The 22,950-nt window shown below is 40.9% G+C and overlaps 1 protein-coding gene across 4 annotated transcripts in view; it reads left to right on the top strand.

The window, feature by feature from the left end:
• SH3RF3 (SH3 domain containing ring finger 3) overlaps window positions 1-22,950 on the top strand; it is a 334,675-nt gene that overhangs the window by 302,542 nt on the left and 9,183 nt on the right. For all 4 annotated transcript variants that reach the window (XR_012715086.1, XR_012715087.1, XR_012715088.1 and 1 more), the window contains 2 exons: window positions 12,025-12,272; window positions 14,574-14,908. Coding sequence is in view for 1 of the 4 variants with exons in the window: in XM_075265116.1 (XP_075121217.1) it covers window positions 12,025-12,272; window positions 14,574-14,908 (583 nt within the window). In the remaining 3 variants the exon portion in view is untranslated. The remainder of the gene's footprint in view (window positions 1-12,024; window positions 12,273-14,573; window positions 14,909-22,950) is intronic.

Below are 22,950 nucleotides of genomic sequence, written 5' to 3' on the forward strand. Positions count from 1 at the left end.
CTCTTTGCTCTCAGTGCCTTGCCCTGTTTTCTTGTGATTCCCTGTTTTAGGCTGCGTTCACACGGAGTAAAACGTCGCTCATTCTGACACGTAAACATGTGTCAGAGTGAGCACAGTAAAACAGAATCCCATTGACTTCAATGGGTTCGGTCTTACGCGCGCTACCCATTGAACTCAATGGGAGACTTTTTTACCTATTGCTTTCAATGTGATACGTTAATCCGTGTGAACGCAGCCTTACTGTGTTTGGCTTGCTCTCCTGGTTATTTGATCTCTTGCTGATCTTCTAGACTTAACTGAAGCTCGGACTCTGGTATTCCATTGGTGTCATTTTGGAAATTTCCATACTCTTCTGGTTTTGACTTTGGTTTGTGTTACTGTTTGCCTGCTATATGTTTTCTGTTATGGTTCTTAGCCTGCAAGTGCTTCTATTATATGACACATTGTTCCGCTAATGAAACCTGGATTCCGAGTTCATTCTGCCTTGTGGTGGGCTCTGGTGATTGCCTCAGAGTAGCCTTAGACTCTGCACAGTAAAGCAGTGTTGGATTATAGGTATCTTGTTTTATTTGCTGTCTTATATTCCTTAAACAGCAATTCCATCACCTTGGGAAATGATCAGAACATAACATGAAGGAATAGAAGGTGCACTGCTTATCTAATTTCATGCTATCCTAATATGTGATATAGAGAAAAGTGAATGTTTTGACAAAGGTCTGAGAATTGAATACAATTACCTACATGTAAATTAACACATTCTCTAAGGGCACTAAATTTTAGAAAGTACAGAATTGGTAGAACTGATACTGATATCTGATACTGATGATCCATTAGTCCTCTACTTACAAATAACCAAGAAGTAGGGGACAGACGGACAATGAATGCAGGATCAGACTACACTAGGTTTCTTTGTAGCCTTAATATACCAAACACTTACAGGTTTTAATGCAGAGACTATAAAAAATGTTCTTCATTTTTCATTTTAGATGCATTGGAGCAATAAAAACCTTTAACCACATATTACAGAACATTTACCGTCACATTTATTTTAATCGAGTTTTAAACAGCAGAAAATAGTAGAAAGTAAAAAGTCTGCATTATAGTTTTCATCCTCTTCTGCAGTATTATAATTAAAATATTTAGTTTTCCAATTAATTTATGATTTTAATTAGGGAAACAAGAGACCGTACAAATGCATACTTTTTTATATATTACATATATCACAAAAACATTTAAGTCCTGTTTCTTGGATTTTGTACAGCCCTTATGTTTGACTCAAAACACCCTATGCATGGTTGTATAAAATATTAACCCTTCTTAGAAAATGCTTGTTAAAAACGTATATTTTAGTTTGAGCTAAAATATTGTTTTGTGAATAATATGCTCTGGATGGAATGCGTGAAGGACTAATGTGTTTTATGGTCTACATCCAGCATTGTAGCAGGTGCCATTTTAATTTCTACTAATTTTTTTCATTGCGTATATAGCAATGCAGTCAGTTTGTAATAACTGTCTGTCTATGTATATATTATTACTACAGTTTGTTTTCATAGGCCTGGTTCACATCTGTGTTTGGTATTCCATTCAGGGAGTCCGCTTGGGGACCCTCCGAACGGAATACCGAATGCATTGACAAGCGGTGAGCAATGAAACCACATGGACCCCATAGACTGTAAAGAGGTCCATGTGTTTTCCGTGCAGTGTCTGCATCAGTCATGCGGAGAGGAAAGTAGTTCATGAAATACTTTCCTCTCCACATGTTCCGTGTGGACACCATGCAGAAAATACCCAGACCCCATTATAGTCTATGGGGTCCATGTGCATTCATTGCTCACCGCTTGTCAATGCATTGGGTATTCTGTTCGGGGAGGGTCCCCAAGCGGACTTCCCAAACAGAATACTGAATGCAGATGTGAATCAGGCCTTAAGGAATAACATGATTTCTTTCTAGTATATGGTTTGTATTCTGCATTTTTTAGCACTTTTCCACTCTGCAACCTCTGCCTCTAATTTTCAGTTCTGAGCTATAGGGTGAAAGCTTGCTTCTTTGATGTCAGCCATAGACAGCTGACTGAAAGTTAAGAATAATTTGCTCCATCACTCTCTCTAAGGCAGAGTCATGGAGGACATCTTAGGAAATCATTGACCTGTATTGATGTGAATAAAAGACCAAGGGTGAGATAGGAAGCTTCCAGTTTAACTGCTTAAAGTCTCCTCTGCGTCTCTCTCATTTCTCTCACTCTGCACCTACTTATTCCTCCTTACTTCTCTTTCCATAGACCTCTATTGTGAGATGTAACATGACTTCTCTGTAACTTTCATATATCTGTCTTGCTCTTGCAACATGGAATTCAGAGTGAAAATCAGTTTAGTGGGGAGAGGGGGCAAGGGTGAAGAGAAAGAAAGAGGCATTTTTCTCCAATAAAACACATTACACAGTTTATTATATTTGCTTGTATTATTGTTGTTTGCAAACTTTGATGAAATGTTAGTGACCACTTAAAGACCTTTAATACCCTAAAGATTTTTTAAGTCTGTGAAGGTTGATTTAACCCATTTTTTACAGACTGTTGACATACAGTAGTTTCATAATAATAGACTATGTAAAAGACACTGGCATAATACAGATACATGATACAGATATACAGATGTAGCAGTTGTTACACACATGGTGATGTATGATCACATTTGTTTGTCCACTTTATATGACAGCGGCTATCTTTTAACATGCTTTAGAGAGAAAATGACAACTGCTATATCTATATCTTGACTAGTATGGGGTATGGGTCTACAAACGGTTTCGACTCCCTCAATAGAAACCCAGGTCAGAGATGAGAACAGAGGTCATTCAGGCAGTTGTTGGCATATCATGTTAACCAATGTCATTGTTATATAGATGAAACAAAGTACTCTGTTAGAATGTGGCTGGTGATATAACATTATATGTAGAGAGAATGCTGGAGACCTGCTTTAATGCTACAGAAGTAGGTTATTGGCATCTACTAAATATGTTTGTAATGGCATTGTGTTGCCATAGCAGTAGATTGTCTTGGGGATTTATATGCATCTCTTCACAGTTGGCAATAGTAAAACATGGCAAACAAAATTAATTCCAAGGGACCAGTCGTGAACCAACACTGTTATTATGTAAAACTGCTGCAATAGCACAGCTCGAGTACAGTGTGACTGTTCATACATAATATTTATCGCTGCTTTCTGGTAAGGATAGCGTAGACCTCACTGGAAATAATTTGCAATCTTGAATGGCTTTTTGTACAATCAATATTTCAAGTCAATTGCTTTCTGACTTTTTTACTGATTTAAGAAGCAAAATGTTGTTTATGACTTACTACTGGAAGAGTACTGTAGAGGTAATATGTAGTTTTACATTATTTTAGAACTATCGAATACTCTGTTTCAATTTCGCACGATTTTAAGATCCCTGCTTGCATCAGTGAATGGACATGTCCTTGTTTATACCCAGAGGATGAGAATCTGCCTCAACTATATAGAATAGAATAAAAGCATATTCACCTGCCAACACTGCATTACAGTGATAAATAATGTATATTGTATGTTTTTATTTATGTCATGTCTTTAGATTTGAAGAAAAATAATTTTTAAGTGATATGTAAATGAGTCAGTTGGCACTTGGTGGAAAACCTTCAGCTGTCAGATCACTACTTTTGACACTCTGACCACTCCGTTCTCCTGCCTGTGGGAGCTGATCCTACCATTGCCATGACATCACCTGTTCTTTTCAAAGGTGCTCTAGGAGCTGAAGGTCTGCTCCCAATGAACCAACTGCCTAATTTTCTCCAAGTCTACAAAAGCGACATGTAACAAAGGTATGTTGTTTATCATTGTAATGTGCTCTGTAACCTGGTGGGGACAATTGAATATACGTATTTAAGGTGGTAGACTCCCTTTACCTTATCAATAGATCCGGCATGAATCATAAAAATACTACATCACAAGACTTAGTATGTGTAATTCTACTTGCAGTCATCGTACTTTTCAGTGCGCACTGTTCACAGCCATCACTAAGGTTGTTGTGCCTACAAGTGAAACTTTGGCTGTGTCCCCACCTTGTTCTGTTTGCTATTTTTGATCTGTCAGTTTCTGCAGCTTTGGAAACTGCTTAATCAACAAATTTAATTACTGAAGAATTGTTTAAGAGGCAATTACTTTACAGTTGATCCCTATGTACTGTGAAGAAGGAATTAAGAACTTGGCTCCCCTTTTATGGTAACACCACCAGTAAGACCCTTATTGATCTAACACTCATAAGCTTTTCCATAGTTAATAAATGTTATCTATTCCTTGAAATCATGTCCAAGAGTATAAGAGTTACAAGTGTGGCAAAGAAAGCAACAGTCTTGAAAAAAAGAGATAAGATTTCAAGTTGCTTATGACATTTGATAGGGATGAATTCATATAGAAATTATTTGGATTTACTTTCTGCACTAAATGTGTATGTTTCTATATTTAATTCGATTCAAGAGAAGGGAAAACAGCTGCCTATTCATTGAGGCATGATCTTTTATGGAATGTTTGATACAACTAACATGTTTTTTGCCCAATAAATAGAGAACATTGGGAACAAAGATTGCCAAACAGCCCAGAAGCTGAATACAGAACATCTGCTTTTGTTTTGTCTTTTCAGGCTAACTTTCTGTGCCATCTTTTACTACATGAATGAGATGGTAATTTATGTGTTTGGTATATGGATAGCATGAGGAAATAAACTATTGTGAATGTCTTAGTATACACAGAATATAAACTTCATCTTTGTTATGTTTAGAGCTTTGAGGAAGCTATTAATTGTTTAATAGAAAAAAATTAATATTGAACAAATGTAGTATTACCAGGGAGTGGTCTCTATGTGTGTATACAATGACAACAAGTAATACCCCACGCAGAAAAAAATAAAACGCACAGGACATTACATTACTGGTCATGCAACCTAGAAATGAGAGCTAGCCATGTATTATAATTAGAGATGAGCGAACAGTAAAATGTTCGATATTCGTTTCGAGTAGCCGCTCAATATTTGACTACTCAAATCGAATATCGAATCCTATTATAGTCTTTGGGGGAAAATGCTCGTTACAGGGGTAGGCAACATTCGATCAAATTACACTTACCAAGTCCACGAGTGAGGGTCGGGCTGGATCCTCCGAGAAGTCTTCTCCGTGCAGCGTCCCCGTGGCATCTTCCGGCTCTGAATTCACTCTGCCAGGCATCGGGCCTGGGCAGAGCCGACTGTGCATGTCCGCACTACATGAAAATGTAGTGCCTGGCAGAGTGAATGAAGAGCCGGAAGACACCGCGGGGAAGCTGCATGGAGAAGACTTCTAAAGGTAGGAGAAGAACCAGCGTTGATTGGCCGACTGTATAGCATTCGGCCAATCAATGCTGGTTCTGCATCGAACTTTTCCATTCGAATAGCGAGTGGTACTCGTTCGAGTACGAGTATTTTGAATACCGTAGTATTTAATTTAAAAAAAAAGTCGTCTCAAGTAAATAATGGAGTCATATAAAGAAGGATGGCAGTTTTTCAGCCTGAGTGTGTGCTGTGAGAGGGGATAAAGAGTAGCAGGGAGAGACAACTGGTGGATCAAAATGCACAAAGATCTCCAGTTACAGCTCACTCAGCAAGCAAGTACATATACAGAAGGGAAGTAGGAAAGCCATGCTAAAAATGCTACATGACTACTTTGACTACTTTCTATCTATCTACTCACTGCTTCCTGCAAATCTATACAACTTTCTATAGAGGTGTTATGTCAGTCCAGGTAGCTGCAAAGGGGCTAAGGAATAGCAGTAGGAAATCTCGCCCTGCACTACTCCCACTAGCTATCCCGGTCCCTGCCTCACGGGTGTGGGTCGGCTGTTCTCAGGTTAAGCCTGACCCCGACGGCTCCTCTCTCACTGATACCGTAGGCCTAGATGGAAGTGGGAGAAGGAATGCCCTATAAGAACTCTAGGGACTGGAGACTAAAAGGGGGTCACCCCTAACAAACAAGTGAAGCTTCTACTGACAGGGACTGACAAGGGTGTGCACTGACTAACAACACAAGCAGCACACAGGAAACATGTGGGAAAGGATTCCCCCAAACCAATATGGGAAGGTACCTTACATATTAGGAAACAAACACAGGGAAACTGAGTAGAAATCAAAGGATAAGGCAATTCACTCACACAGTCAATTACACACAGAGGTAGAATTGGTGAACACAGAAGGGAATACTCACACACCAACTAGTTCACCCAATCCTCCCAAAAACCAACCACAGAACTTCCTCTATCCCAGATCACCACCTATTCCTCCTGCTAAGGCCTAGCTCTGTAAAAGAGACACTCAGCACAGAACCATGGGAGGCATGGGTTTAAATACAGAGTAGAGACCACTCCTCCCAGGTGCAAATGGGAGGACAGACTAATCAACCAGGAAATAAGGTAAGAAAAGTAGAAAGCAATGAACCTAAATACTCCTAACAAGAGGACCTTGCAATAAAAAGTTCACTCAGTGCAAACTGCAACAACATTTGCAATGTCCCTCTCCTTAAAGAGGTTGTCTGGGATAACTGGAAATCCCTACACTAATCTAAACACCCTCTCCCCCCCCCCCGATTTCTAGATATAACATAATTAATCAAAAATGTATAGTTACCCATATCCCTGGGGTGACATATGACCGCTTCCCCATTTCAGGAAACGGATTATCCCTAGTACTCCATCCCCATCTACCCTATTTTACTTACCCTCCACGCTTCTTCCTGTTAGACGGCCCCTCCTTCTTTACTGATTCTGCAGGGTGCGCGCTCTTCTCCAAGATCTGCTTTGTGCATTGCTGCCAATAATCCACCTCTACTGGACAGCTTCCACATGCACAGTAGAGTTGGATTGTTGCTGCAGAGAGTGCACACCCTGCAAAATCACCCTGCAGTAAAGAGGGAGGAGCTGTCTCGCAGGAAGGTAAGTATACTGTATAATGGGGTCAGGGGTTGAGCTGAGTAGGTAGAGAAGGACGGGACAGCTAGAGAGGGAGGGGGTTATGGGAGGAAGGGAGAGAGAGAGGAGGGAGGGACAGAGGAAGGAGGGGGGAGTGTGGAAGTCACATAGCAGGAAGCTGAAGCAGGTAAACAAATGCAGGAGGCACCAGGAGTTCATAGAGACACCCAGAAATCACTCAAAACCTGGCTAAAGGTATATGGGTGCACTTATTAACCCAATAATAGCTCTAAGAGACTTTTTTTAAAAAATATTTTTTGCCCATAAAATCCCTTTAAATCCCTTGCTGCCTGTAGCTTGACAAGCATGACGTAATGCAGTTTTTCAATAAAAGTTTTCCACTTTGTACAGTTTACTTAGAGCCATATGAAATCAGCCTTGAGTGCAAGTTGTGCTTTAATGAGGTTATTACAGCATAAATTTTCATACTGTGCAGTTAGATTACCACTGTGAGCAAGCCGCAGCATTTGCATATAAACTGCATTAAACTTTTGGAACACCTACTACCTATTCTAAGCTATGCAGCAGTCATGGCCGCTGTATGTCACTAGCTATCTTATAGAGAATTAGGTCAGGCCCTTTTCAATTTAAAAAAATGGTGCAGAACAAACACAAAAGAATGTAGGAAAAAAACGTGTTTGTTCTATGAATTATAATAAAGAGCTTCAAAGTGAATTCACAAAGGAGGTTGATTTTCTTTATCTCTTGAATATTTCCATATTTATAAAAGTTGCTGACATTTGCTGTGTGATAGATGGGAAGATTCAGCCAGTGCTCAGCTCTCTTTTTATTATTAGTACTAGTTTACACTGTGATTGATTTTGTAGACTGACAATAATGACAATAATAAAATATTAGAGAATACAGAAAGCACTGAGCAATGCATTTCTTTATATTGCAGTTTTACTACCAAGCCTTTAAACTATGCAAGTGTCTCATATCTGTATATATCTAGAGAGTAGGTTCTTGTTCAGAGTAGCATTAATTCCCTCCCAGTACGTGAAGCGTCAGCATTATACTAGTCATCTCAACCATTACAACTATAGCCATGGATGTAGTTAGAGAGTTTGGAGAGGGCGCAGGTGCCTTAGGGGGACCCATAAGTTGTCTCTTCCCATGTGAAGAGACCATGGGCTCTATGCCAATTATCATTCTGACACATTACAGCAAGGGGTAACATCATTCTGGGCTCTATTTGATATCACCTATGGATAGTTACTAAGCTACAACTGGTCTTAACCTCCCTGTAACTAAGCTACTAGGGTTGAGCGATGGGGTTCGGAAAAGATCGCATTCCGATCGGCGATCGAGTAAATTTCACGATCGCGTTCGGAATGCCGAACACGATCTTTTCCGGCGGGATCGAGGTCGGAGGTTATGTTCCCACAATGCTTAGCTACTGGCCAATCATTGTGGGAACAGCTAACATGATGCCTGCAACTCAGGCACCATGTTAGCTATGGGCAGTAATCTCATTGGTTGTCGGCAGCATCATCACACCACCCTATATAAGGGCGGTGATGATGCTGATGCCACCATTTTGCTTGCACATATTAGCTAGGGAGAGGATCTCAGTGGTAGCTAGGGTCAGTGTAGGCAGGTGTTTAGCTGTGCTAGTGAAGGTGTTATACTGCTCAGACTGTATATACCTTTCACAAAAGGCATTCGTTCATTTCTGACAACCAGTGCCTGTCTATAATACAATAGGCAGTTCTGTCCTCAGATATATATATACATTTCACAAAAAGGCATCCGTTCATTTCTGACAACCAGTGGCTGTCCATATCCAATAGGCAGTTCTGTCCTCAGATATATATATATATATATATATATATATATATATATATATATATATATATATATACCCTTCACAGAAAGGCATCCGTTCATTTCTGACAACCAGTGGCTGTCCATATCCAATAGGCAGCTCTGTCCTCAAACTATATTCACCTTTGAAAAAAATGTATATCTACGTTTTCTTCTAAGAAACAGAGCAGCTGTTCCCATCAAAAAAAGGGGAACTCTCCAGTCACTCAACTAAATAAAATCTGCTTTTTTTACTTGGAAGTTACTATTTTATTAAAAGACATGCCCCCAAAACATACAAAAGTAAAAGGACACAACAGAGGTGCTCTGGCCAGTGCTCAACCACCTGTTGGCAAAGGGAAAAAACAGGCATCAGCATTGCTGGTGTGTGGCGAATCCAGTATTCTGAATGCTTATAAACCATTCCACAGAGACACTAGCTGCTAGACAGGAATGTAACCCCAGGGCGTACTGGGCAAGCTCAGGCCACATTTGCAGCTTCGACACCCAGTAGTCCAGCAGGAAAGACTCTTGTGGTAAGATGTCTATGCGCGTTTTCATATAGTCTTCCACCTGCAACAAAAAATGCTGTCTCCAGTCTGATATCTCTACATTTAATGTTGCTGTCATAGGCCTCAACAAAGACAACTAAGCATTAGCCATTAAAGGGATTCTACCTTTAAATCCTTTTTTTTTTTTGTGTGGATAAGACGTCTGAATAGCCTTTAGAAAGGCTATTCGTCTCTTACCTTTAGACGTGGTCTCTGCTGCGCCGTTCCTTAGAAATAGTATGCAAATAAGTTCTCTCGCAGCAATGGGGGAGGGCCCCAGCGCTCAAACAACGATGGGGGCATCCCCACCGCTGCCAGAGAAGTGTCTCTCAGCGACGCCTCCTTCTTCGTCCGCAGCGTCATCTTCAATATCTTCTTCCGGCGCAGGCTCGTAACTTTTAGGCCTCAGGCCTTGAGCAGAGCAGACTGCGCAGGCGCACAAGCCACGGGAAAAGGGCCACTTGCACAGTATTGGGTATAGCTGACCAACACCCTCAGGCAGGGCCTAGTCAGCCATCGTAGCACCAGGAAGAGTTTTCCTACACCGTTGGCAGAAAGAGCATTATAAAGAAAACGATGTTGTTACAAAATGTCTCATCGATTTTCTCTAGCTCCTCCTACACATAAAAAAAATTTTGGTATAGGTTACAATTTTTCTGAGGCTCATATGCTTCAATTTGTGGACTCCACACTACTGAAAAAACTTATTTTAAACTTATTTTAAACTTATTATAAAACTTATAAGGCCTATGCTTCCTTGGGGAGAGGTCACTCATATGACTGAGGCTCATGTGCTTCAATATTTTAAAAACACAATGTTTTATGGCCATTTAAGTGTTTCCTTGCTCTTTCTGTTCATTCTAAGAACTTGTATGTGTTTTGGGTTAACTTTTTTTAACTTTTAAAAATAATCTTAGAAAAAAAAAATCCCATTGACTTGCATTGGAATCAGAATTGCGATGGGGATCGGGTTCGAATGGAAAATGATCGGAAATCGGATTTCAAAATCGATCCTGAAATCTCAAGATCGGCTCAACCCTATAAGCTAGGGGCTTTCTTATCTTACATGGGATGAGATGTCAGCCTTAATAGGTAGAACTGCTGCCCCATTTATAAGACCATATGATAGTGGATAATTATGCCTAAGATGTAGACCTGCCTGTACCACCGCCACAAGTTATACACTAGGATATGCAACTTCTATTAGAGAATTATATTGTGTGAAGACACTGTGGAGCAGTAGCGTAACTAGGAATGGTGGGGCCCCGTGGCGAACTTTTGACATGGGGCCGCCCCTGCTTCCTGACCGACACTGAAGACCTTGACCGACCAACCCCGCCGTGTTGCCCCATAGTGGCCCCTGCACACAGTATTATGTCCCATAATAAACACCCATGTCCAATTATTATACTCTGGGGTCTTTTCAGATCTCAGAGCATAATAATTGGAGCCCGGGGGGGGGGGGGGGTTAATCAAACATAAAAAACACAGTTTTTGTTCCCACCTATCTCTTGCTCCGCTGCAGTCTTCGGTGGTTTCGGCTATCTTTAATGACGTATGGTTGTCACATGACCCGGGACGCAGGTCCTGGTCAAGTGAAGTAAGGGTCATCAGACAACTAGGCCTGATGCCTGTACAGAGCGTGAAGAGGTAAGTAACAGTGTTTGTTATGTTTGTTTACCTCTCCCGAGCCTCCAATCTTTATACCCAGGGGAAGCATTGCGGTTCTTTCCGCAGCACTTTTAAGGGAAAGTTCACAGAGTTTTCCTCTGCGGACTTTCTCTTAACACTATATCTACAGGAAAGCCGTCGGCGTTTCCGTAGATATAATTGACATGCTGCGATTTGCAAAACCGCAACGGCTTTGCAAATCGCAGCGTGTCCGTGCTGCGATCTTTTCCGCAAGGTGGGGATGGGATTCGCATGAATCCCATCCACTTTGCCTGAACTGTACAACGCCGTGATTTTTCCCACAGCGTCTCCGCTGCGGGCAAATCGCGGCGTTTATGTCCCGTGGGGCCCTGGCCTTAAAGGGATTCTATCATTAAAATGGAATTTTTTCTCCCTGAGGGGGAGTTCACACGGTGTAAAGTGGCGCGCAATCTGGCACGTATACGCGTGTCAGCAGTTTGCACGCTCAAAAAGATCCCATTGATTTCAATGGGAGTTACGATCGTATACGACGTGTAATTTTGCGCCTGTAATTTTCTTTCAGTGGCAGAGGAGGAAGCCAGCAACTACTACCATGTATTTTAAAAGTATATGGGACTTGCAGAGGCTGACACAATTGGAATTGCTACTTGTCTTTGTGGCATGGTGGAACAGGAACACTCCAAAGTACTTATAGGACAAAACTGTTTTGACCAGTGAGCAGACAGGGGCTTTATATAGCACTCTGTGTGAGCTCATTGACAGACTATTACACTGGTTGTATTGTATTTGTCACTATGAATCATGTCCCATTTCCATCACTTTTGTAACCTTTTCATTTATAGTCATCTATTTAAGAGTTAAGAAAAAAGTTACTTGAAACAGCATTCACTGGGATTAATCTGTATTCCTACAAAATAAACCTGTAACATTATGGAAATATTACCAGGGGTAGGGGGTCTACAGAATTTATCATCATGTTTTTGTTTCACTGCATTAGGATGCCTGCTGGACTTGCCCAGTCACGAAACTGCACCATGGGAGTTCCACTAACAAGCAGAAGTTCTCCATTAGCGTCACATGCATCTCCTGGCGGGATGACAAATTGTACCAATGTTGTCAGACCTGTTCTCCCTATTACTGTACCTCAGATACATGCTCACCAATCTCCAACATCCTCTCACAACAATTCATCCAAGATCTCCAACCAGCAAGCTATTAACCACACGCGCACCTCTGTGCAGATGGGTAAGTAGAAAAATAAAACTGAAGGCAAGCATAGAAAGATCAAGAGTTTGCTAATCAGTTTATATGTTCTACAATAGTACTGTAAAATACTGAATTAATGATCCCCGTAGCAGAGGGTCTTATGTTAAAGGGGTTGTCCCATAACAAGGATCCTATCTATACTGCTAGTTTATGTGGATATAAGACTTTTCCTAAATACATTGCTTTATCAAAACTGCTTTGTTTGGCCGCTATCTTAATTTATTCACTTCATTGTTGACACTGGCCCTTGGGATTATCTGCTCATTTGTCAAGTGACGTAGCTGCCTGCTCTCAGGGGGGTAGGGAGGGGCTGACAAGCAACGGAGCTCCTCATATAGGGGAGGGGAAGGTGAGAGCTCCGGGATTACTGTGCTGTCTATCTTCAGCTCTTCCACTTATCAGCCGGTTTAATTGAATTTGGCTGATAAGGGATGAGATAAGGAGTCCGTTACCTCTGTATGTAATGCAAGCTGACTCAAATCCAGCCTGCTACATCAGTTTCCACATCAGCGTCATGCTGTGGATCATAGCAGAGCAAGTGAAACCCCGCCCACCAATGTGCGAGAAATCCAGGAAGTGAAGAGAGTACAGAGCCTTCAGGCTGCAGAACAAGAGTTATGGGAATACCCCTTTAAAGATGATGGCATTGACTCCGTGTCCTACTGCAATAAGGAGCTGTAGGAAAATAGAAAAATGGCTGAAGATCAGCCTTTGTTTACCATGCACATTCACACGTTCACATTGTATGTTTGAACATGATGTGATGTGATGCAATGCTTCAGCAGCTACAGGGTGTTAAGTTGCTATGTGACTGGATGTCTAGCTGCATGCTCACTCGGGAGTTCAGTCCTGAGTTGGGGTTTGCAACAATAAGAAAGGACAGTGCAGAAGTGGAGGGCAAGAGAAAATTACCAGTCAAATGATCAGCAAAATCTAACCACAATATCAGGGGACAAGACATGAGACTGTACAGGAATAGTAAGGGAAAAACGTATGTCTGTTGAATGCTACATAGAGACTGGTGTAAGCTGCTACATTGCAAGTGTCAGAACCCGGATTACATAATAGTTACTGGAATATGATTAGCCAAAATGATGTATCTTCTACTTAAGATATTCCAGCCTGTTTCTTCAAAAAGATTTGTCCAAGATTTTATTGTGACTGTTTTGCTACCAAAAGTTGATAAAAAGCAACAGCCTTAATTTCAGGGATATAGCAATGTATTTAACAGTTTCTGCTATAATAAACTGTATCTTTATTTCAATGGAGTATCACCAGGGTGGGCATATTAAACCAGCAACATAACCAGTTAGGGGTAGTTCACATGGACTAAACTGACGTGTATTTTGGCATGTAATTTTACACGTGTAAAATAAGACTTCCATTGACTTCAATGACATTTTACGTGTGTATTTTGACGAGTATTTTGATGTGTATTTTGACGTGTATTTCGGCGTTTTTTTTTTAAACATGTAAAAAAAATGTCATTGAAGTCAATGGGAGTCTTATTTTAAAATTACACGCCAAAATACACGCCAGTTTACTCCGTGTGAACTAGCCCTTAGGTATGTTCACACAGAGTGTTTTTGCAGGCTGAAAAAAGTCTGCTTCTGGAATTAGGAAACTTCTTTGAGGCTTTTTTTTTTTTTTTGACACACTGTGTGGACCTGGAAGCTTCACTTTTAAAAAAAACCCTAGTGATTTTTGATGCGTAATTTTCTCCGTAATATACTTCACAATCTCTCAATGAGCAATCGGGAGCACCAAGGGCAATAAAGAAATTAATTTTCATGAGGAAGAAAGTCATTACATTCAGGTGAGCCTGACCTGTCTAAGGCTAGGTTCACACTCGCGCCGGAGAGAGCCGTCTGCCAAAACGGAGGTTACCACAAAGACTATAACGCGGTCTGTCGTGTCTCTCTCAGTTACACCGTTTTTATACTGAAACCGGCAGAGAGCAAGTCCTGCGTACAGGACTCTTTTCTCCGCTGATTTTCGGCAGAATCTTCTCAGAAGCTGATGTGAACCTATCCTTACTGTGTTACTGGTTTAATACGCTTCACCCTGGTGAAAGACTCCTTTTGAATTAGCTATATATTGAGTTACATAGCTATTATATAGACAGTTAAAGTGGATATTCTCATTGACTACAGCTTGATGTTTATATTTCTTTACATCTTAGTTTTATGGAAATGCATACATACATTATGTAGAGATTTGATATACCATATATATGTAGTGATTTATTTAATGTATGGTTCTCTTGTTTATGCCTTCTAGCACATCCTTCAGTACAACCTCAAGAACGTCCCACAGCTACTGTATCACCTATAAGGACTCACAGTTCTCCATCTCGACTTCCCGCTAGCCCAAACAGACAACATTCAACTGCTTCTCCACAGCACATTTCCCAGCAGCAGGGCTCTGTACAGACTATTGCAGTACACTGTGGTCGGCCAGTTATCCCTTTAACTTCAGCGGCAGCAGCCATCACACCTCCAAATGTTACTGCAACCAGCATTAATGCTGAAGCTTCTAGTGGCCCAGTCACCTGTATGCCGACTGCAAGCCCTACCAACACAGGCTGCAAGACAGAAGAGAGGAAGACTGAGAAAGTAAGTGCACAGTGTAGAATTATGGCTCTGATATGCATAGAACTGTAAGAGAACTCACATAAGGTGCATGGGTCTTTTATATCTGAATTCCATACAGACATATATGTGTACAGAGAAGCATGACTTCTAGGACAGAATAGATCCATACATGGCACTTAACATAGGCCGGCTCCGTCAGTACTAGGGAGCCATAAAGCCTTCCTGCAGTGCCCTACAGTCATGTGTATACAGTCTTATGGGAATTAAATGAGTCAATGTTTTATACAGTAATCCAAACAAAACACCAAATTAATAGAATAAGATTGTCTGTCTGTTTTTCTTTCAAGAGAAAAAATTCCTATAAAACGCTTGTCTAAGGCAAATGTTTCCAGGCTCGGCTGATTTAATAGTTTAATATAAGTTCACCCTGTTTGGATAACTAATAATATAGCTGTATTGAGTTTTCTTTTTATGCCACAAATTTCCCATTGATTTGTTCTTTGTGGACAAGCGTTCCTGTGCAGAGTACATGCATAGATATCTCTGTTGGTGTTTTATCTATAGAGCACTGATAATCCATTCTGTGATGAGCATATAAAAGTATTCTTGTGTAGCTAGTGGATGCACTGGGCAGGCTTCAATATTTAATATGTATTTAAAATACCAAATTGTTGATTGAACCACTTTCACCCCCGCCAAAATATTGAATTTTCGATTTTTAATTAAAAAATATATATATATATATTATTTGTAAAATGGGGAAGGGTAAACCATCTGCAAGGAGTTTGTATGTTCTCCTCGCATTTGCATAGATTTCCATCCCATACTCCAAAGACATACTGATAGGGAAAAATGTACATTGTGAGCTCTGTGTGGGGCTCACAATCTACATTAATAAAATAAAATAAAATGGGGAAGGGTAATTTTAAACTGTATTATTTTTCTTAATAATAATATTTTTCAGTCATTAGCATTTAGTTCCAATCCCAGCTGATACTCATGTGCCATGCTATAATAGTACAATATACCGTATATACTCGAGTATAAGCCGAGTTTTTCAGCACAGTTTTTGTGCTGAAAAAGTGCTCCTCGGCTTATACTAGAGTCATTACGGTAATTTTCTGTTAGCAGGCCAGGAACGCAGACCCCCCCACTGCTCCATCACACACCGGGTGTCATGGCCATGTAAGCTCAGGCCCGCACTCGGCGTGTGCCTGCTTCCTAGCGTACTAGCAGAAGTACCGTAAGTACTTCTGCAGTTTGAAATGTACAGAATCGTCATGCTCCTGGCAGTACCGTGGCGATGCTGCGGCCCCGGCACCCGCCCAGGTGTCTGTATGCCGGGTCCAGATGCCGGGTCTGTAAGGGCCGGTTCACACATGCTGATGTGTTCCATCCGTAAGGAGTCCGCATGAGGACCCTCCTGGGCGGAATACAAGCGTAACTGCAAGCGCTTTGCAGTTCAAGCGTACGGGCCCCATAGACTATAATGGATTCTGTGGGCTTGCCACGCACTGTCCGCACGAACTGCCCTCAAAGTAGAAAATTACTGTGAAACATACACATTAGGTATCCCTGTGTCTGAAAGTGTACCAACTACTGAATATAGGATCTGCAGTGCTCCTGTTCCATCAGGAAGGGGTTAATAGGAGCACTGCAGATACCCTATATTCAGCCAGGCTGAGTTCCAAGTTGGGGGAAAAAAAAACAGTCCTCAAGCTCAGGGAAGGGGCAGACAGACAACCAAAACACCCCCTCCCCTCCCCTTCCCCAGCATCTACTGCACCCAAAAATTCCGGCCATTTTAATTTTTGAAATTTTCCAGTTGAATGCCGCATTTCCTCCCCCTCTGCTTATACTTGAGTCAATAAGTTTTCCCAGTTTTTTGTGGTAAAATTAGGGGCCTCGGCTTATATTCGAGTCGGCTTATACTTGAGTATATACGGTAGTAAAAGAATGATCTTCTCACTACGATATGCAGGAGGTGCAGGAATGTGTGTCACTATACTTTACAACTTTAGATATATATTCCACTTACAAGGCACAGAAATAAGACATTCATGAAATGCTTAGAAACCAAATGGTATGTCTGTCTGCTCTGGGATTACTTGACATTATATATTACAGATGTTAATTTGGTGGAAAGGAGACATATGTGGTTTCCTGGCGCCCATCTGTACAAAATAATCTTGGATTCCCAATTCACACCTTCCCTGCCTTTTTGACCTTAGGTTAATTTAGATAAAGAATAGAAAATGCAATCATTTTTAGAGAGTCAAAAATCTGTTATTGCCCACCTGGCATTTTGTCAGCTGTAAGTTTTGCCGCCAGCTGAATCCTTGAGTTTTACATTCATTTTACATACCGTAATTGTTTTCACATTTTAACTTTTTGCTGCAAAAAAACCCAAACAAACAATATAGGGAATATTTCAATCCCTCAAAACGCGAATCGAGTGATGATATTGTGGCAAATATTTGGCACAAGGCCCTTTCTTGCGCCAAATGTGCACCACAACCCCTGTCCCACATCTCACTCGCCACATTGTGTGAATGTGCACAGGGCAGGCTATAAATTGGTGTAGATTTATCTATTCATGTGCAGCTTCTTCATTCTTGATCCCTGTGCAAGTCAGGACCTTTATTAAGACACCAGACTAATGAGGCGTTCACACCAGCACCTGCTGTCCACCCCCGGGTTTCCATCCCAATCTCTTGCAAAACTGAATAGGGGACGGCTTCGCCGCGGTCAGTTTTGAAAGCCATTCATTTGAATGGGTTTTTAAAGCAAACCACCGGTGTCCGTATGCAGCCTCTTCGCAGAGAAACCGTCTTTGGTTTTTTTTTTGTTTTTTTTTTACATAGACACAAAGTCGGACATACAGGACTTTGTGTCTGTAAAAAAAAAAAAAAAATTTAAAAAAGTTTTAAAAATAAACAATTGTAGCAGCAACAGTAAATCTTGGTATCATCCCATAAGTTGTACAGCAGAAATCCCTCTCCAGCCAAAAGGGTTCCCAATAGAAAAAAACTAGGTCTGCCAGCAACTTGTATGGATGGACAACGTCCTTTTATTGGGAAAGCAGTGCACCATATATCGGTCCTCACAGGAACCTTTCTTAAATGCAAATGAACACATCTACCCCAGTGCAATTTATGTAAGAAACCTCCAATCCCCGGCCTTGTAACAAAGAGCCAATCATTCGTTTCCTATAATCACTAAGTTCTATATACAACATATACTTTCATTAAAACCACATAATAGATATACTTGACTGCAAGAATATTGTTGTAGAGTATATAATTCTTGCTGTCAAAAAATACCTGACCCCCTGATGGAAAGGGTAAGCACAGATGTAAACAGAGTCATAAACATATCAGTTTTTAAGACAGAATGGCTTTTCTGAGAGTCATTAATATTATTACTGACTTTCCTTGACTTACCACATTATTTATTATATGACATTGAGTCACAAGGAGATGTTATCAAGCAACCGACAAAAAACATATTTCCATACAGCTGCGGGATTGCCTTTTCCTCTGTACAGGGTGAATTAAGTAGTATTGACTATACACATACTGGAATATTTACCATGTAAATGGATTATAGTCTCCAGACATAATCCAGGTTAACCCTGTCAGGTCCATAGCTAAATGATTACTGCTGTCAGTGTGTAGGTCTTCAAGGCCACTGATGATTTATTTGCTTTGTCTGTTCCTGTTCACGCTAAATAAATAGATATTTGACATTGCTGTAGGGGTAAATTACAATCCAGCCTTGGCTGCACTGATGTCTTGCATTATCTTGTGGTCATACTTTGTATACTGTAATGGAATTGTAATGCATTTATACTCACTGGCTGTCAGGAGGACCAGTAACATGTTGTGCGCATAGGCAATTATTGACCTCTGTGTCTGCTGAACCGAAGAAGCTGAAATCTGTATTCTGAATTGTGTTGTCAATACCGTCCTTTATTCTTATAACATGAAGCGATGGGACAGATTTATTGTGAAGTTTAGATGGAAATGTAAACTACAAAGAGAGGAATTTTTCAGACCAAGCCAACACCACCATAGATCACTAGTAACGGGTCACATAGGCAGACCATTGCAGATGGAATGGTTACTTACAACAAGCAGTCACATTCTACTTGTCATCTCTAATGTTGAAAAGTAAAAGCAATGGTCTGATCGTTGCTCCATCTTGCCTAGAAAATTTTATGACTTGACACTTACTCTAGGTTCACACTAGCGTTGTCTCTATGTTGTTCTGTCTGTCAGCAGAACAGAACAATGGAGAGGTGGGCTACTCAAATATCGGTAACACACAGAGTCCAATAGACCCCGCTGACTATAATGATGTCCGTTGGGTGTCTGTCATTTTAGGATCCATTGACACGGAGGAAAATGGCGCTTTATTGAAGTCAGTGGGAGGGTTTTTTTTCAGCGTTGAAAATTCAGCGCCAAATAAAGCGCCATTTTCGTCCGTGTGTATGGACCCTAAAATGGAAACCGATGGAGGAAAAAATCCTTCTTGCAGGACTTTTTCCTCTGCCAATTTTCAGGCGGATATTGCAACGGCGCAGATGAGAAACTTAGCCTTATGTAATTAGTTAGAAAGGGGAAGGTCTATGTTGTAGATTTTCCATGTGGGAATCTGTGTCGAAACACTGCTATATGTGTGAATGAGGATCTACAAATCTCATCTCCATGTAGCAGAATCTTTACAAATTTTGGACTGCGCTATATATTTTAAATCTATTCTATTCTATTGTGCAATGGTATCAGATCTTATTATTAAAGAAGCAGTCCAGCAAAATACACACTTTTCCTTCCCTGCGTCCATCACCTAAGTAATAAGGTAATACTGTATGAATTATGTACTGGGGCAATAGATACATAAAGATCGCCAGAGTGATTTTTTAAATGCAGGGAAAATTTAGGTAAATGTCAAATGATGTAAAAAAACCACATCAGTTTATACTAGTTCAGAAAAGCTTGGGATCTAAAATAACACAGTAGCACTGGTATAACACTGGTATATGTACTCTGTGATGGTCATGACGTCATCAAAGGTCCTTTAGCCCACTAGGCTTTAGCATCTACCGCAGGAAGAGCCCCGGCGCGGATTCTCAGCCAAGTCAGGTAAGTATAAGTATTACTTTATTTTTATACACCTCCCGTGGGCTAGCATTTAATGGAAAGGTGCCCATTCAGGCTCTTTCCATTAACAATATGTATAGCGGTCGGGGAACAAGGATTGCTCTGATCACTATCATGGTAGTCCGGGGCCCTGGCCATTTCCAGCTGGCCGCGGGTCCTGTACCCCTCTGGACCTGATCGTGTCGCACTCTCTGCGACCACGCTTGTTACACCACTGGTGAGCCCTATATAGGAGAGTGACTGACAATGTTTGTAAATTTTAAAAAAAATTAATGTTTTTTGTACCCATTATATTGTTACACATGTGGTGTATATAATAATACTAATTTCTGCAATGCTAGAACATTGACAGTGCGTTAAGATCTTCATTACAAGAGGAAGCTTTGTATTATGTTATAATTGTGACTTACAGGACCTTTTTAATGCATGTCTATCGTATCCATTAGAATCTGTTATATTTTCAGAGAGCTGCTTGTTTCCCATGTAGCAAACCATGACTCATGTCTCAGTGATGTTGTCTTCTGGCTTCACCTGCTACAAGCTTCACATTTGATGTATGGTCATTCTGACAGCTGCCACTATTGTCAAGCACGTCAAGTACATTGCAGAATTACTGTAGGTTAGAATGATGAGAATTCCCTGAATTCTTTTTTCATCTTGTATATGTAATTGAATATTGTATCTGGTTTTGAGAGTGTCCATGTGAGCATACATCAACTGGTACTATAATTCCAGCGATATGGACTATGCAGCGCTTTTCTTCTGGCAGAGATGAGAATAGAAGGCTCAAGCTCTACTGCCCGAGTGGGCTACAGTCTAAGAGCAATGGCGTGGTCACCAGTGCATTGTTGTTGGCCCTTATTCGACTATGAATACTCCTGCATAGGATGATTCCTGGTTTGGCTACAGAAAATATTTCTAATATTTCTTTGCCTGTGGCGATTTTAGAATCCCTGAGTTTAATATAGGTAGAATTTAATAGTTTCAAACTAGTTCTAAAAATTGTGCTGTGGTTCTGGTTAGCAATAATCTATCTTATGTAGAAAACAGAGCCAAGTCGGGGATGTATTGAACTGCGGTGTTTTGTATGTTCTACCGATGTTCACATAATATCCTCATAATTACTTTAGGTTAATTGGTTTCTTGGAGTTGACTGTAATATGCATATACACGTGTGGAGCGGATATAGGGTTATTAAAGCTTGGAGACAGAGCGGTGTTTGTGAATGCATTACATTTACAGCCGCGTACACTATGTCAGCACTGCGCAATAACAGATAATGAATAAATAAGCACTAAGTCTGGCGGCCAACTTGCTCAGCAAATGGAACTTCATGTTAAAGAAAACCTTCAGCAAGGAAGCAACACAAGGAAAGTTTCTTCCAAACTACCACAGAGAGACGCTAGATAAGTCGCCCATAGAAGATTTTATCTCTCAGTTTCAAAGGTTTTTGGTAAAAGTCGCATGGTGGGCTGCTATTCAAAGAACTAACAGTTTGCCTGTTACCACCCCCCATTCTCCCCATATGTCTATTATATCAAGGCAGTAACAAATCATCACCCTTTCAATACTGAAGACCAGTGGCCATATTACCATGTGAGATACAGGTGACACAGGCGGCCAAAAAGGTGTGTGAATCCACAAATGGTTCTTGCATTGAAATCTATTGATATCTGACCATTATGTCTTATTCAAGTGTGAGCTAGACAGCTATAGTGCGGGCAAGAGTTACTCCTAAGGACATTTAAGGAACTCCTTACAGTGACATTTTTTATCACTTAGTTTTAGAAACTTCTTTCCACATTATATGCCATTATATGCGTGTTACTGACCTGTACAGTAGAGATCACCTCTCAGTGCTCTGCAGTTATTGGCCAAAGTTGCATCTCATAGACTTCCTGCATTATTATTTTATTATTTATTTAGCTTATTTATATAGCGCCATCATATATACAGCCACAGTGCTGTACAGACATATGTCCCATATAGTGCTGACAATCTACATTCCCTATCAGCAAGGCGGCTCCAGGTTTCAGACATTGGGAAGTAGAGAGGCATTTGAGATGGACTTCTGCGTCGGATTCTTCTTTATTTTTCACAGTCCAATACATCAGCATTCTGTTGCTGCTTTCCACCACTGATTAGTGGGGAGTCTCAAGCCACGGCCTTCGAATCATCTACAGAAACTGCAGCAAAATCAAGAAATCCTCCAATTACTTTCAATAGGAGGCAGAATGAGGGAGGAAGCTGCTGCAAATTTATGTTTAATCTGATTCTATTACATTTTTCAAATATAACAGATAAGGCAAAAACAAAACAAAGACGCAATGGCGCACAGGCCTCACCTGTGAACAAGAGGGCAGGGGTGAGGTGAGACCGACCCCAGCCAGTATCATAAAACATGTTAAGACAATAAAGGACTAAAAGGCCCATAAGTACGGGGCCGTGAAAACAACATTAACAAGGATGTAGGGGGACAAACAAACAGACAAGGAAAAAACACAGGAGGTGCAGTATTCAGGAAAAACATACGGGGGAAAAAAATGAGGGGGGTGTAACAGAGGAAGAGAAGGGTAACCAGCAACCTCCTCCAGGAGAGGGGGAGAAAGGGTAAAAAGGCAGGAGAAAAAAGATGAACATTCAGCCAAATCCTCAGTATTATATGCTCTGCTCTGGCCCTCACACAGCATTATATGCTCTGCAGTGGCCCCCACTCAGAATTACATGCTTCTTATTGGGCCCCACAAAGTATTATATGCTCCGCAGTGTCCCCCACACAGTGTTATAGGCTCTCTAGTGGCCCCCACACAATATTATAGACTCCACAGTGGCCCCCACATAGCATCATATGCTCCACAGTGGCGCCCGCACAGTATCATATGCTCCACAGTGGCCCCCCCA

This window comes from Leptodactylus fuscus, chromosome 2 (genome assembly GCF_031893055.1).
Source record: "Leptodactylus fuscus isolate aLepFus1 chromosome 2, aLepFus1.hap2, whole genome shotgun sequence".
NCBI lineage: Eukaryota > Metazoa > Chordata > Amphibia > Anura > Leptodactylidae > Leptodactylus > Leptodactylus fuscus.